General features: G+C 48.1%; 1 protein-coding gene across 1 annotated transcript in view; it reads left to right on the top strand.

Annotated features, from left to right (window-relative positions):
- The window catches only part of LOC135825815 (uncharacterized), a gene marked incomplete at its 3' end in the record, with an annotated part of 182,048 nt that overhangs the window by 38,990 nt on the left and 125,812 nt on the right, over positions 1 to 17,246 (top strand). Inside the window, 2 exon segments of the mRNA XM_065338440.1 lie at positions 5,389 to 5,496; positions 15,943 to 16,284. Coding sequence (XP_065194512.1) covers positions 5,389 to 5,496; positions 15,943 to 16,284 — 450 coding nt within the window.

The raw sequence follows: 17,246 nt of genomic DNA, 5'->3' as shown, positions 1-17,246 counted from the left end.
CATGAACAAGTTCCACTGCCACTCCACAACCTCCTTGTACGAGTCAAGCATCCAAGCGACCAGATCATCATGCCTGGCCCATATGGACTGCGGCAACTCTGGAACATCGATAGACTTGTCAGGAATTTGAACGACTTTCCAGTTGCGGCACATTTAACCGAACTAGTGGCAGTAGACGCAGAAGAGGAGGCATGAGACATGCCAGACCCACTGGCTCTTGTATTTTCTGTTGTATACACTGGGTGCCCATGTGATACTGGACAGTCCCCAGAATCAGCATCAGCAGACACCGGAAACTGCGCAGGAGAAATTCCAGATGCAGTAGACTCAAAAATACTCGAAACCTCTTCTGAGCGCCAAGAAATGGGCAAATCCACTCGCAGTGATGTCCTAGTCAGTTTATCGGACTCAACTGTCACCGCTGAGGCAGAGGCAGATCTCCGAGTTGCTATTGTGCGAGAGTGTGAGCCAGATGGCGGAGGAACGGAGCCCAACAAATCCCGGGAAACATGGGGCACCCAGCCAGGAGGTCGATAAGGTGGAGCGTCACACAACGATTCGGCCACACCCACTCCAACAACTGCGGTATGCTGATTCACGTTGCCAAAATTCGTACATTTATTATCTCTGCCAGGGTAACAGTGGCTGTCGCAGCGTCCATCCGAAGCACACAAACATGACTTGCAAGTGCCAGACGCTCTGCTGCAAGCGCAGCACGGGCGCCCGCTCGCAGCGCGTAACCGGGACATCCCATACACACAGCATGAGCACACTACAAGGACTTAGCCTTAGCCGGTGCGTCTAGTGAGTAGTGTCGACTCGACTCTTCCCATATCAAGTATGCATCCAGAGCGCCACTGCATAGTATGCCAACAATCAGGCAGTACTGGGCTAAACCGCAAAGTGTGCACAGCAAGTAGCAGTAGTAGTAGCAGCAGCAGCAGCAGCAGCAGCAGCAGCAGCAGCAGCAACAGCAGCAGCAACAGCAACAGCAGCAGCAGCAACAGCAGCAGCAGCAGCAGCAGCAGCAGCAGCAGCAGCAGTAGTGGTAGTAGTAGTAGTATCGACTTGTTTTGACAACTTGTTTTATTCAAAGCCCCACATTTTTAAGTGAATAATAGCAAGAAGGTTCAAGAGAGGAGCCAGAGAGAAAAGGGAAGCGTAGGAGGCGTCCAAGTAGACGTACGTTTTGCCGTATGGTTCGTGGCGACTTATCAGATGTGCAATTTGAAACTCGGGTATTGAGCCAATAATTGATGCAGAAAGGAAAAAAGGACTCATGGGAACGAGTAACTCTCCACCACTGTAACTAGACACTATATACATGCAGAAAGTGCAACAACTAGGCACAAAACTGACAGAGTACTGAGACATTCGACTTCCTGACACCTAGCTTCAACACAATCTCCGTAGCTGTGTGATATGTAAGAATATTCGTTCGAAGGCGATCGACCCACAACCATAGAAGACTGTATTATAATATAATTTATTACTACGACATTGTCACAATGTGGTGACAGGAAACACAACAACTGGACTCTCCAGTCAAAGGAAAAGAACCACGCCAAAACCGTTTGACTGCATCCAGAAAATAAAAAAGGATAAAAGACGCACAAATATGAATGCTCGAAAAGACGCAAACAATCACAATCCGGAGTGGAATAACTACAACTCGTCACATATCTGACAGTGGCGCTAACCGACAGCATTCCAACTCGGACGGTTCAAGGCTATGGAGAGACCAAAGACTGTCGGTTAGCGCTAAGGAGATGTGTTGAAGCAAGGTGTCAGGACATCGAATGTCTCAGTACTCTTTCAGTTTCTGTGCTTAGTTGTTGCACTTTCTCACTGTGTATACTAGAAGTATTCGACTAGTGCTCTGCAAAAACCGACCTTAGGTGCTATTTTGGCGAAATTGAGTTTGTGCTGGATTGTTGACCCATGACCCTTTCTTCAACTTCTGGTGAAGTTTGAGGTGGATTGCATACATATTCAGTTAGATACATTGACAATTTCTTTGCACTTTTCCTACAATTTTTTGAGAAAAAGTAGCAAAAATCCTGGATTTTATGCTACATTTTGGAGCCAATGCTGTGAGAATTCAAGCAGCATGATTGCAACCAAACTTTGCAGAATAAATCTGTATGTCATAATCTTCAAAAGGAAAGGTTTATGATGGCATTGGATCTTCTTGTTGTGAAGATAGACACATTCTATCTCTGTTCTGTGGATGGTGTTGCTCACGAACCTGCTGGAAGAGGTATTTGGCTCTGTATGATATGCCAGCCGGAATGATGGGTAGAGGCAGGTGCAAAGCAGAGAAGAAGCTCGGATCAATGCCGGGTTAAAGGATATTGATAGTTTTATCTGGTACTGACAGTAGAACGTCTAGTTATGTCTACATCTGCCGCACACATTGTTTCATAATCGGTGATATCATGGCAGTCTCGTTTCCAAATCTTGCCAAACGTACTGTATGCAGCTTTGCCACCAGGCTTTGTGAATGCCTGGTGAACAAGCTTCTTCATAGTGATACTGGGCAAATACATGTAGGTTGGTACTGGCTTGTTGTGCCCATGTGGATCTGCAGGTTAAGGGAGGCCATGAGCAATAGCATAATGCTCTATAAAATGCTTCAGCTCCACAACATCTTCCACAGGCAGTGCATTCCAGAGTTCATTCCATTCCTGTTGGGCTGATTTCACTTGCACTGACAGCAGCCTGCACAGATTTCAGCACCCAGGGCTTGATCCTGGGCTGGAGGCATACACAAAGACTTCCTGACATGCATGTACATGACTTCCACACCAGCCACTGACTGCAGTCTTCAGTAGTTCAGAGTAGTATTGTTGAGCCCCATCTATCACATCTCCCAGCATGCTGGACGCTCTGGGTAGCCTCACCACGTCTCCTGAGCACGTCTAGATTTCCGCCTACACACAAGCAGCGCTCTGACTTGGTCAGGCCGTGCACTGTGTGCGCTGTAAATGTAAAGCAAGGACATTAGGTTTCAAGTGTCATGCTCTTGAAACAGCACCAGTGCAGAACAACTACAGCCCTTGTCAAACTTGTCGCGCGCCTCCTGGATTGTAGACAGTACTTCAACCCATGTTTATTGGTCTGCACCCTGTTTATTGCCGGCATTGAGGGGCTGGGCTGGTGGCAAAACTGACGCCTGATCGAAATTTTCCTCCGCATGGCCGTCCAGCTCAATCAGCGTTGCGTCCTGCGATTCCACATTCGACTCTCCTCGGCACTGTTGTCATCAGAACTGCGACTGGAACAGGCCAAAAAATGACTATTCATCGTGAAAGAGTTCGGATGAAACCTCTGGGAGAAGACCACAGCAATTAATTGAGCTAGCGACCGGCTCCTGCTTCGTTCCGCCATGACTCTCACCTTGTGATCTTCAAAAATCGGCAGACCGTGACGTTTTGTTCTTTTTCTCGAAAAAATTACGAAGCACCTAAGGTCGGTTTTCGCAGAGCGCGGGTCATTTAGTTAGGGAGCATCTCATAAGTTCTCTTTTTTTCTAAACGTAACGCATTTCGAAACGGGAGTAGGGGGTAGCGCCCTTTTTGAATAGAAAAATGACAGTTCGCACATTTTCTGGATGTGTACAATACTGTGCTGTGCACATGGTGCATGTGCTAGACCGCTTCAGCAGCAGGGTGTGTTCATGGTGTTTATACAGTGGTGTAGATCTACCTACTAGTATGTTCGCAGATCAGCTAACCCTGCACTGAATGCAATCAATCATGCAGGCTGATCAGTAGTGTCAAATGTCACATCAGCATTATCAAACGGTGTACCTGGCCAGCTTTCACAGTACAATCTTTGTGGAGAAACTTTGTTTATGTGCGTGTACATGTCATGGGTTGTACTGGTACTCCGTAGATGCGGTACTACTGTATGCCATTCACTTCCACACTAGCAAAACATTCATGTACATGTCCATGTGCATACCATGGCATGCATGGACATGTACAGTAGTAGATCTACATGAACACGGAAAATGTGCGATAAGACTTTCAAATAGTGAGGGGAGGTAGGGGGGGGGGGGGGTAAAGTCTATTCGAAGTGCGTTACGTTTACAAAAAAAGTGCGAACTTATGAGATGCTCCCTTACAGTGGTGGACAGTTACTCTAAACTCGTATCCATATGTCCTTTTTCCTTTCTACTTCCTCCGCGTCATCGAAATTGTCGCAGTTTGACTAGAGACTTGTCACTTGTTACTAACAACTACATAAGCTAAGCTTTTTCAAAACTTATTACACAGTATGATAGTCTGAAGACTAGAGTAACGTTCCAGGACAGTTGGACTGAGAGTTTTCATGCAGAGATGAAGTCCTCGTCGTCGCTGATGTCAATGGATGCAAAAATATCGTTCCGAAATATTTCAAGGAAGGTTGAAAGTTGGTCGCGCCTCATCTCAAACGCTTTGACTTTCCCCACAGGACAAGAGCTGCTATGCTTGTCGTCTGCTAGCTCTGGATGATTTCTACTTCACAACCAACAAAGCCTAGTAAGAATACACGATCGTTGTGAGGTCGGTTGATTATAATTATTATTATTATTTATTCATACCCTCGGCGGAATCACCTCGCTTTTGAAATGACCTTTTTTTAGCCGTGGCATGCCCACAGCTCATGCAGGTAAGTGTACTATCACGTCCAGCGCGCCCTCTTTTTCAGCATCACTGGTATACCAGTACCATGGTACGGCACCTGCGCGTGCATCACTAGCACTACGTGTAGAGTCTACACGGCTCTTGCAGTTGCAGGTACAATCATATACTACATGTAGTACTGAGTGTCTCAGCCAGAGCGACAAATTGTATCGCTGTTGCATGCATTAAGTTTGCTGGCCCCTCGATGTTTCTTCAAGCGCTGCCACTTGTTCCACGAAGTCATTCTCACCCCAGCTAAGGTAAAACAGTGATGAGGCTTGAGTGAATGGCCATAAGCACGAGAAATGTGCAGGCTGCAATGCCTGACTGATCTCAGCGAGTCGAAATTACCATCGCAGCGACATCAGCGAAGAAATTGCGTCTAGTTCAAAAATTCCAGCTTTCAATAACAGAAAATAGAACTTTGCCGTCACCCTATACTGATGACTATTGCCTATGTCCGATTCCTTGCCTCTGGTACGAGTGCTGGAGAGTAAATACCCCGTTTTATATCAAAAGTCAAACTGCGACAATTTCGATGACGCGGAGGAAGTACATTAATTATTGGTTCAATACCCGAGTTTTATTTAATTAATGTTGTTTTTGTTTATTTGTTTTTTTCCTGTTGCTGATGGAGTCCGCAGCAAATATTTACTCTGCATCTCATGTATACTGTATCATATGATCTGCATTCAACATTGCTTCTTTCTAATTTCAGAGTTTGCTGCTTGTTCATCGGTCAAGTGCGAGCAGAACGCCTTCTGTAATTCGGCAGGAAAATGTGAATGTAGAATGCCTTACTATCACAATGGTACAGGTTGCTCTCGTAAGTAAAAGCAGTGATTGGGATTACTCAGAGCTATTTGCAGTTAGTCTTCTTAGGTTTGGGAACTCGTGGCCTGGCACGAGGGAAACATGGATGCAGTGAATGGGATTTCGGTCTTTGACCACTTTGTGGTGGGTCTGATCTACTCACCTCCCACCGTTTAGGAGCTGCATCTGCGCCTTGATCCAAGAGGGTGGTGGCGTTCCTGCGGATGCGGAAAACTGGGCCTTTGGCCGAGTCTCACGCGAACCGTGAAATTTTTTCTTTTCTTTTTTTTCTTAGGTTTATCCACCATTAGAAATTACAAACAAAGTCTAAAGTCAACTCGGAAATGTGTGTGAAATACTTTTTGATGCACCCTCATGCCTTCATGTGGGTTAAATTTTAGGGCTTACAGTTGCGTACATTCAACATCAGTGCCATTTTGTTCCACGAGGTGCTGGCGTGATCATTGAAAACCGTGTTTCAGCCAATCGCCGGGCTTTGGATTTTGAATCTTTTTTAATATTCTATCGATTCGTTCTAAAGATGGACTTACCGGAGAGCCTTGAAAGTTTCACGGAGGATTCCGTATTTTTTATTATTACACATTCCAGTGGATAAAGTTGGATCAGTGCCAATATCGATGAGGAGGGGACGTTTGCCAGCCATGGCGTAGAGAGAAAGTATAAGAAGTGTGGTGGTGCACCAATACAATGGTAAATAACAGAGGAAAGGGAGCAGTACAGCCGACGTGAGACAACCAAGACTAAACAGGTATATTGACTATTGAATGGGAATGTTGAAATGCTGCTTTGCAAGATTGCGAAATGAAATGAGGGAAGCGACTTTGCCTGGCGGACATGAAGGGGCAACGCCAGCCATTTAGTATAAGAGCTGAAAAAGGGAGAAGATACAAACAGAGATGTGGTAGCTCGGGTGAGACAGACTTTACTACGTGTGGGGGGAGTTCGAAACAAACCAATTAAGTTGCTGTATGTGCGGGGGAATATGCGAAGGTAACTTGCGTGCCCAAGACAGCACATTATAACATCTATATAACTCTGCAGAGGGGCACAGGTTGCAATTTTGTACAAGACCGAGTTTGAAATGTAGCGGCCAGTTCTAAATATCACTCGGAGGATACGGCGGTTGAGAATTTCCAGCCTCTCCAGTTGGGACTTCGTAATGGTAGACCAAGCAAGTTATCCATAAAGAAAGAGTGGAAGAATGTAAGATTTATAAGAAAACATACCCTACAACTGGTGGGTAAGTGAGAGAAATGGGACTTCATGATGCCTACAGCACGTGAAACACGGTACAAAAACGTGGTCAGTGTGGGCGGACCAAGATAGCGAAGAATCATATACAATGCCAAGATGCTTATGGCTACTTCCTCTGCGTCATCGAAATTGTCGCAGTTTGACTAGTGACTTGTCACTTGTTACTGACAACTCCATAAGCTCAGCCATTTATAACCTATGACACAGTATGATAGTCTGAAGACTAGAGTAACGTTCCAGGACAGTTGGACTGAGAGTTTTCATGCAGAGATGAAGTCCTCGTCGTCGCTGATGTCAATGGACGCAAAATATCGTTCCGAAATATTTCAAAGAAGGTTGAAAGTAGGTCGCGCCTCATCTCAAACGCTTTGACTTTCTCCACAGGACAGGAGCTGCTATGCTTGTCAACTGCTACCTCTGGATGATTTCTACTTCACCACCAACGAAGCCTAGTAAGAATACACGATCATTGCGAGGTCGGTTGATTATCGTCGGCGTAATCACCTCGATCTTGAAATGAACCTTTTTAGCCGTCGCATGCCGATTTATTTTAGCTGTGTGGTCACAGCTCATGCAGGTAAGTGTACTATCATGTTCAGTTCTCCCACTTTTTGAGCATCACTGGTATACCATGGTACGGCACTTGAGCGTGCATCACTAGCACTACGTGTAGAGTCCGCACGGCTCTTGCAGGTACAATCAAGTACTGAGTGTCTCAGCCAGAGCGACACATTTTATCGCTGTTGCAGGCATTTAGTTTGCTGCCACTTGTTCCACGAAGTCATTCTCACCCCAGCTAAGGTAAACCGTGATGAGGCTTGAGTGAGTGGCCATAAGCACGAGAAATGTGCAGGCTGCAAAGCCTGACTGATCTCAGCGAGTCGAAATTACCATCGCAGCGACATCAGCGAATAAATTGCGTCTAAAATGGCAATAAATTGCGTCTAAAATGGCAATTTTTTTTACTGAATACTACAGTACCATCAGATGCAGCACAGCGGGGGCAGTGGCATATTGGATGGAAGCGGGGGCGGGGCAAAAGTAACTCCTCCGACCAAAGGTCTCGGAATCATCGTTACTCCTGTGCGCCGATATATATGAGAAGAGAAACATGTGCATCGAAGAGGGAAGCACCGGCTTTGTAAACGATAATGGGGAGAATTTGAGATTGAGAAAACAATAGTAAAAGCAGTGCACCATAGGAAGATGGAGAGAACTGATAATCGGGTTTTAAGGCTGAGCGAAGGGGATCAAAGAGGGGTAGAAGGGAGCTGGAGTGCGGTCAGTATAATTAGGCTGGTGTGTTGGCAGAGATCATAGCCTGTCTGTGGCCCACTCCCACTTGCTGCGCCGCAAGTGGTCGTTGACGTGTGCATACCTCTACGAAAAGGGGTAGACTGCAGAATGGTAGGTGGGAGCTGATTCCACGTTGCGATGAGGGAGTGGGGAAATGAGCGGAGCGTGTTGTTTCGTGACTGAGGAGGAAGAATACTGGTGAGTTGCGATGGATGATGTGTTGCAGATCTGGTTGTCTCACGAGTAGACATGCGATATTGCGGTGCGGCTGCTGATGGTGGCAGAATGGCTTTCACCATTTCCGGACCCTCCACAAGGTGCAGCTTGTACACAAAGCAGAGCCCTGCTACGGTACGGCGAATGTCGAGGCTCGGAAGGTATGATCCATCTCCAATTATGTGCAGGGCACGGCGCTGGATGGCAGTGAGCCGGGCCAAGGTGGTGGGGGCTGCGCTCATCCACACCAGCATGCCATACTCTAACACAGGGCCGACAAAGCCACGGTACACGATTGCCCGGTGCTTTGGGTCTAGCACAGCCGATGCCTTACGGAGGAAGCCGAGCCGCTGGGCTCCGCGTACTGCAAGCTGTCGGATATGGCTGCGGAATGCCAGCTGCCTGTCGAAGGTGACGCCAAGAAGCTTGAGCTCCTCTACTTCTGGCACGACTGCTCCTTGGAAGCGTATTGCGTTCGGGGGGGGGGGGGGGGGTTGGCGAGCGGTGGTGGCTGATGGTCAATGCCTGCGACTTTGTGGGCTCGAACTTGATCCTCCACCTGCTTCCCCATGCTGCAAATGAGTCTACTGCCTGCTGGAGGATTGCTGTCTCTTCTGGCAGTCTGAGTCGGGTGGTGATGCACTTGTAGAGAGTTGTGTCGTCGGCATATACAGCCAGCTTTGCCCCATCATGCAGGTGGTCTTCTGCGTCGTTGACGTACAGAAGCAAGAGTGTGGGGCCGAGGATACTGCCCTGCGGTACGCCAGATTGGATTTGGTGGGTCGGTGAAGACTGGCCACCTATGACGACACGGATGTGGCGGTCTGTCAGGTAACTCCGGAGCCAGGCAAGGAGGGGCCACTTATGCCACACCGCTCAGCCTTGTGGAGGAAGCCGTTGTGCGAGACCTTGTCGAAGGCCCTGGCAATATCTACTGCGAGTACCCTGACGAGGCCTCCACTGGCAGCTGCAAGGCTCCACTCATGCTGAAGAGCAATCAGCAGATCAGAGGCTCCCAGTCCAGTGCGAAAGCCAAACTGCCTGTGAGAAAGGATGTCATTCTTCTTCAGGAAGTTGTACAGGCTGCGGTTCACGATGGACTCCATACACTTAGACATTATGGGCAGTAGTGATATCGGTCGGTAGTTTCTGGGGTTCGACTTGGGACCTTTCTTGTGTACTGGTACGACGTTGGCAACTTTCCACATGGCAGGTTGATGACCACTGCAGAAGCACAGGGTAAACAGCTTGGATAGGGGCAGGACCAGAGAGTCAGCACATTTTCTCAGCACTCTAGCGGGTACTGCATCAGGCCCTGTGGCTTTACTTGGATTCAGGGCTCGGAGTGTCCGGCGCACGGTGGCTTGGCGGAAGTGGACTGTTGCAAGCGTATTTGCGGTGCGCTGGCGGACATGCGGGAACGGGCCCGACTGTTCTGCAAAGTCATCGTCTAGGCTGCACTTCTGGGCAAAGTACTTCCCGATGACGTTAGCCTTGTCGTGGCTTTTGGTGCATTCCATGCCATCGGGGTCAACCAGGACTGGGATGGAGCTGTCCCGGCCATGCCCTCCAACTCATTTAATCACGCTCCAACACTCTCTGTCTTGCAGGCTGCCCGTCCAGAGCCGTTGCTTGACATGGTCGAGATGTCTGGCTTTGGCTCTTGCTAGACATCTTGTTGAGTCAAGGCATGCTAGCTTGTATGTACACTGGAGCGCTCCATTTCTGGGGTTATCGCGGAATTTCCGCCAGGCATTGCGCTTTCTGTCAACTGCTGCAGAGCATTCTGGCGTCCACCAGATTGGGTCCTGCGGTCTGGTCTTGAAGACCTTGGATGGTATAAAGCGTTGCATTGCCTCAGTGATTCACATGGTCAGAAGCTCACATGATATGTTAAGGTCGTCGCCGATTATTGTGTCCCAGTCAGTAGTCCGTAGGAAGGCAGAGAGGCGGGGCCAGTCAGCCCGCTGGTATCGCCATACTGTACGAGTGGTGGGTTGGTCTACAGATGCAGTAAGCTGGAAGTCGGCTATTACAACAGCATGGTCTGATCTGCCAAGAGGTGGTTGGGTGGTGGTAGACACAGTTCCAGGCACATCTGACATGACGAGGTCAAGGATGTTTTCTCCACGAGTGGCTGAGGTGACGTGTTGTCGGAGACCATGTACACAGCACATGTCTTCTGCAGCTTCTCCAGCAGCCGAGGTGCGTGGACTTCCAAGCCCTTCTCGATTGTGGGCATTGAAGTCCCCTGCCACAATAATGTGAGCAGGACTGCCGGACTTTGTCGATGTCAGATTCCAGCTGGATGAAGATACTGCAGTCGCTGTCTGCACTCGTCCCAGGTCTGTAGGCAGCACAGATGACAAATTTCATGCCTGACGGTGCAGCAACACTAATCCAAAGAGTTTTACACTCAGAGTTGATGTCCAGTTGTTTGTACGCCATCCCTTCTTTCAGCCATATGGCGACTCCGCTGCCTTGCGCTGTCCGGTCTCGACGTATTGGGGGGTAATTGCCAGGGATTGAGACTTCCGCAACTGTAGCCTTGTCGGGCGATAGTTTGGTCTCGGTGACGACAGCGATGTCTACATGCAGGCTTTCCAGAGTATGCTGAAGCTCATCCATTTTGTTATAGATGCTGAATGCATTCGTGAGCAAAAGACGGAGTGAGGGGGCCTTAGTTTTCATTGTGACCGTTGGCGTTGTTTGGGTTGGTGCATGGCCTACATTGGGTGGTGGGCTCGTGGGTCTGTGTATCCTGCTGGGGTGGCTGCGCACCATGCGGGTCAGCTCGCTTTGCATCCTGCGGCAGCGAATCTGGTGACCGTTCTGCAGAGGAACGTTTGTGGCTGTGGAGGGGGGTTACAGGTGTGCCGGCAGCGGCAGCGGACAGGCCACAACTCGCGCTCAGGAAGTCGTTAATTGTGGCGCCAATCCCAAGTTGCTGTTGCTCTTGATCATGCTGCTGTGCTTCCAGCTGGTTGGTGCTACTGTCGCTACTGCTGCTGCGGCGACTGCTGGTGCTACTGCGGTGACCACTGGTGCTGCTGCGGCGACTTCTGGTGCTTCTGCGGCGACTGCTGGTGCTGGTGCTGCTGCTGGTGTTGTTGTTGGCGTTGTTGCTGCTGCTGCTGTTGTTGTGCTTGTTGTGGCTGCTGCTTTTGCTGCTGCTGATGCTTTTGGCCACATTTGAATTTGTGGAGGTTTGGAATCTCCATGCAGTAGAGCGGCCTTGGCCAGAAATTGGCTGACATCACTGTCAGCTTGTAGGTGGCATCAACTGATATCCTGGCGGACACTTGCCCGTTTCCGGCTGTGTGTAGGCTGCATTGGTGTGCTTAGACAGGCTGTTGTAAAATGATGTGTTGTTTTCCTGTGTGATGGCATTCCCCAAACTGTCTCATCTAGTCGCGTGCATGTGTGATATGAGCATGCGCGATTTTGTAGTCGAGAGTCCTTTTGTCAGTCTTCTTGTTCGTCCCTTTGAGTGTTGTCTCCATTTCTGTATTGTCAATAATAATTATGTAAACCAAACTAGTCTTGTCCTTTGTGTCCTGCGTCCCGGGGAACGGAATGACTGAGATTTCGTTACAAGGCGTCCCCACGCTTTCCGACCTACGGTGTACAAACTCAGTGAGGCTGTCCACCGTACAGTCGGGGCTTGAGTTGCCCACAAAGAACCCAGATCGCTTCTTTCTTGGCGGGCCCGCGGCAACTAACTTCCAACTGTCATCCTTGATGACGGCCAGGATAGGTTGGCTCTTCTCGCAGTTTGATTGCACAGGCTCAGGATCGACCAAGCCGGGGTCGTCCGTACGGGTTTCGTGCTGTGCAGAGCCAGAGGTCACGCCGGCCTGCCCTGACTGTTGTCCATCATCTGCATCGGCTGGGTCAAGCTGGTGTGCTGCTGGGTCAAGCTGGGGAGGTTTCGTACGGGTACGAGATTTGTCGCCTTGGGTTTGGTGCTGAGATCGTGCAGGGGCCTTGTCGGGAACAATGGCGGATTTCTGCAGGGAACAAAATTCCTCACGGAGACCTAGGAGCTGCGCGGCGAGGTCCTCCACACGCTGATGGAGACGCGCCTCACGATCCCTGGACTCGCTGACATGAAAATTCAGGGTCTGCATCACGCTGAGCAGAGTCTGCTCTATACCCGGGAGGGAGCAGAGAGGTTTCATCGCAGGCTCTCCTGCTCGCTCGCCCATGGTGATGGTTCTCCCTAACTGCTTTACCTACCTACACCCCTACACTACGCTACCCTACTACACTATGCTACCCTACACTGCCACTAATACCGCTACTGTCATACTTCCAGACCGGCCTATTGCCGGCTGGGCTGTCAAACACTACGGAGCTGAAAAAGTCACAACTGTCTCATTCAGATCTCTACAGGACTTTGCAATAAATAAGATAAATTGTGCACTCATAACAACAGCAAAAATGAAGAAAGTCAAGTCCCATAACGTTTTCTTGTGACTCTCATCAGTGGAACACCGTCACATAAAAATGAAATAACTAAAACACACACTTATATACATGTAGCTAATTATGGTTTCAGGTAGAAATACAGCAGCTAACAAGTACAAAAAGCGAAGTTTGCACCTTTGCAATGTGTGAATATAGTGTATGTGAGAAAGGTAGTGGCAGATGAATGTGATACTGTGTGAATGAATGTAATGGTGCGTGTGTATTACTACCTTTCTCAAATACACTATATTCACACATTGCAAAGGTGCAAACTTCGCTTTTTGTACTTGTTAGCTGCTGTATTTCTACCGGAAACCAAATTAGCTACAGGTATATAAGTGTGTGTTTTAGTTATTGCATTTGTATGTGACGGCGTTCCACTGATGACAGTCACAAGAAAACGTTATGGAACTTGACTTTCTTCATTTTTGCTGTTGTTATGAGTGCACAATTTATCTTATTTATTGCCATTTTACGACTATTGTCTCCCCGTCGATTGTTTAAATTGCATCTAGTTCATCAATTCCAGCTTCCAATAACAGAAAATAGAACTTTGCTGTCACCCTATACTGATGACTATCGCCTATGTCCGATTCCTTGCCTCTGGTACGAGTGCTGGTGAGTAAATACCCCGTTTTATATCAAAAGTCAAACAGCGACAATTTCGATGATGCGGAGGAAGTGGGTGAATCGGGGAAACGGAAGGTGGGAAGGCGATTGGAAAGAGATGGAAAGAATAGGGGTTCTGTTTTATCTACGTTTGGGTGCAGAAACCACTTCCGCATCCAATTTGTAGTGGCGGATATCTTCTCCTGAATAAAGGGGTAGAGGCTGGAGTAGGTCGGCGACGAGGCAAGGGCAGCAGTGTCAAGTTACGCTACAATATCCACTAACACCACCAGTTACTTCAAAGTACTTTACAGTCAACTCATCGTATCGTGTCGTGGCTGGCCAAGAGTCCAATGTCTTCCCCTTTTCCACTGGTGTCCCTCAAGGAAGTATATTGGGGCCTACCCTATTCTTGTTATACTTGAATGACAAGGACCCTAGTCTCTTCGAGAGAGTAGACCTCGCAGTCTATGTAGACGACACCACACTATATCGGATATTGCAGTGGAATGAACAAAGCCATGCTCTTCAGCATGCAGTCCTCTCCACCTGGGGCAAAACCTGGAAGATCTCATTTGAGCACACCAAATCCCAGGCTCTCACCATCGATCATCATCCGCCATGTTGGCACTCCCTAGCCATCTCCTTCGATGGAGTACCAGTTGTGGAGGAAGCAGAGCCCATCCAGCTAAACCCTTTCCATTCTGGCCTGGTTCTCCAATAAACTGACACTCCAGCGCAGGTACCATCCTGGTGGAGTTTTGGCACACTGCTCCGAACAAAATAGATTATCATTTCAGTTCACCTGAATGGAATTCCATCATCAGGGCGTGTTGGAAAGATCAGGACCAAGGGAATCCATCCTGGAAGGTATCAGCTCCATAGTCCTACCAGGGCCACTTCCACCACCTCTCCGAAATGGCCCTCCGTGCCTCGGAACTAAACAACAGCTCAGCCACTCATTCTTTTTCGGCGCCTTGCTCAAATTCAACCGATTTTCACAATTCAAACTGTTCCAGTTCAAACCTGAGATCCACGCGCTTCATATGACGTGCATAAGAACTGCGCTTGATAATAGGGAAATCTCCTGTTATACTAAAAAACTGCGAAGTCACCAACACACAAATTCGCGATCGCTCAGTGTGTAATAGCTGGCCCCGGAGGCAATCACACTCACTCAAGTCAAACACTCACGTCGTAGTTTACCAGTGAATATTATACACCCTTGGAATGCAAAGAGATAGAAAGGCAACAAGAAAGAAGAAAGCAAGGGAACAAAAGTCCGGCAACCGGCAGCCATGTGTTAGGTCATTCACCAATAAGCAATCTACGAAAAACGACTGCCGACAAAATTCGAGAAACTTCTTGAACATTAGTATAATTAGCCAATCTCAGTTCACAGCTCGGGAACATTCTGGAATATGAATACTAGCAGCCAATCACAGTTCGCAACAGACAGTCATACGGGTAAAGTGGGGAAATACGGGTATTGCCATCCACGACTCACGGAAAGGGTAATAACATGCAGATACAAAAATACGCAAGGGGAGAAAAAATGTAATTAACTGCCCATCTTGGGGTTCGAACCTAGGAATCAATATTCACACAAAAAATATTACGGTTCGTATGAGACTCGGCCGAGGCCCATTTTCCGCAACCGCAGGAATACCACCACCCTCTTGGATCAAGGCGCAGATGCAGCTCCTAAGCGGTTGGAGGTGATTAGCTCAGACCCACCACAAAGTGGTCAAAGACCGAAAATCCCATTCACTGCATCCATGCTTCCATCGTGCCAGGCCACGAGTTCCCAATTAACTGTGGGTTGCAGCATGGCTGAAAAAATCCTTCCGCTTCCAAGCAGGACTTGAACGTGGTACCCTCTGTCATGGTCTTAGACCATCCCACTATGCCTGCCTGCTGACAAGCTCTACAAATAAATACTCTTAAACTGTGAAAAATATACTTTCTATCAAAATGCAACTCCTACAAGTGTTCCTTTTTTCGTCGCTCAGTCTATCTTCACCCTATCGCGAAAGTTTCTACACTGGTTTGTTCACCACAATGCACGATGAAAATAGAAGCAGTTGTACACATCATCAGAGAAAGGTCATAGGGCCCAGGCGTGTGTCTTATACACATTGTCCTCACGCAAAGGGTTAATCCAATTTATTTTGTTCCATCCAATTTCAATTTCTTTCAGTATGACAAACCTACTGCACAGCTGGTCCGACCATGTGCCTTATCTTGTTTGGCCTTGACCCACCAAATATGCTCCCTGTTGATTGAAACATGCTACTAAAGCATGATATCCTGCTGACCAAATATGCTCCCTGTTGATTGAAACACGCTACTAAAGCATGATATCCTGCTGGTAGAGTGTCTCACTTCAATACTGCACAATTTGTAAATTGTCAGTTGTCCCAATTTTTGCCTCATTACGGCAATGTGATGACTCGGTTATGATGATTTTCCCTGGGTGGTATTCATGTTTGAAGTGTTGGTCTGTTTTGTGTAAGTGAATGCATTCACAATTATTTCCTTCAATATGACTTTTTTACTGCCTGCTGGTGTGTCTGCTCCTCCTTCCCAACAGGCATGTATCCAAGTACTGCTCGTTGCCCACTTGCATCCTTACATATCCCACTAGGATACAATTTTGAACCCGTCAGTGCATCAACAGCCGTGGGAATTTGCAGCAATGCTGGTATGGTGATTCCTACATCTCGCTACTCATATCGCCTCAGGAAACTCTTTGTTCAAGACTGTGTGTATGATATGATCCAACATTATCCCCATGCCATTGCCATGGTTAGAATTGTAGCTTCAAATCTTCCCGCGATCCATTTTTTGTACAATCTACATCACGGATATTTCTTCCGTGATGGACGTTTCCATCGAATTTATGGATCGAGAAATGCTCGGGTGCTTTGTGCAGGTGAGTTTTGTTCTCTGAACAGAAACATTTGCATTCCTGTGCTCCATGTGAACTTTAGCATGCATCCATTTCGTGGATACACACAGGTACAAATGTCTTGGACCTCAGACTCATGAGCTCAAGACCTCTTCTTCAACCATGTTCGATTACCAATAAGGGCCGAATGCTGCATCGCAGCCCTCTCGAACCAAAACCAAAACCATTCAAAAGCAGTGTCCAAAGGACTGCAACATATGGGCCACTCGCGGTCATCTGTGCTTTCTTAATTAACCCTGTGCTACCCACGCATCGGTTCGACAGAGCATTAAAAAAGCGCCTCTCAGCCGGTTCCGGGTCGAATCGACTCTTTTTTGTCATGCTAGGTATAGACTACTGGAAGCCCGGGACATCACCATCTATGTGTCGACATACATTATATTATTGAGCCGGAACTGTGCTACACGTGCGCTTCACTCAAATGGCGTGTCAGCTGTTTTTGACGAGGTGAAAGTTTGTAGGAATGGATGTCAGCGATGCTCTCGCCTTGGTCCTGACGACCTACAATGATTCAAGCGATGATTCCCTAGGCGAGAGCAAGGATGAGTTGTTGTCGCCTGAGGTGGAGGAGGAACTGGAGTTTGACCTAGATGACGATTTCAACAACAATAGCGGCAATGATGGCAGTGATGATATATTTGAGATCGATGCTGAAAACAGCTCTGCCGAAGGAATTGGTGATGCTGAACAGTCATCAGAGGATGAAGACGATGGCCAAGGACCAAGCAGTGGGTGCCAGAGAGGTCTCGGATGAACTGCAGTGAGACGTCGACGACGTGAAGGATCTGGCGCACGCAGACGTGGACGTGGAGACGGAGCAAGCACATGCGGACATGGTACGCCTGGTCGCAGCGCGCGCGGACATGGTACGGGCGTACGAGGCCACACACGGAGGAGGAAGCTGGGGAGGTACCGCTGTCCCTTTT

The sequence above is a fragment of the Sycon ciliatum genome, chromosome 10 (assembly GCF_964019385.1).
Source record: "Sycon ciliatum chromosome 10, ocSycCili1.1, whole genome shotgun sequence".
Taxonomy (NCBI): domain Eukaryota; kingdom Metazoa; phylum Porifera; class Calcarea; order Leucosolenida; family Sycettidae; genus Sycon; species Sycon ciliatum.
Note: the sequence above shows the minus strand (reverse complement) of the source record. Positions and strands in the feature narration are given on the sequence as shown.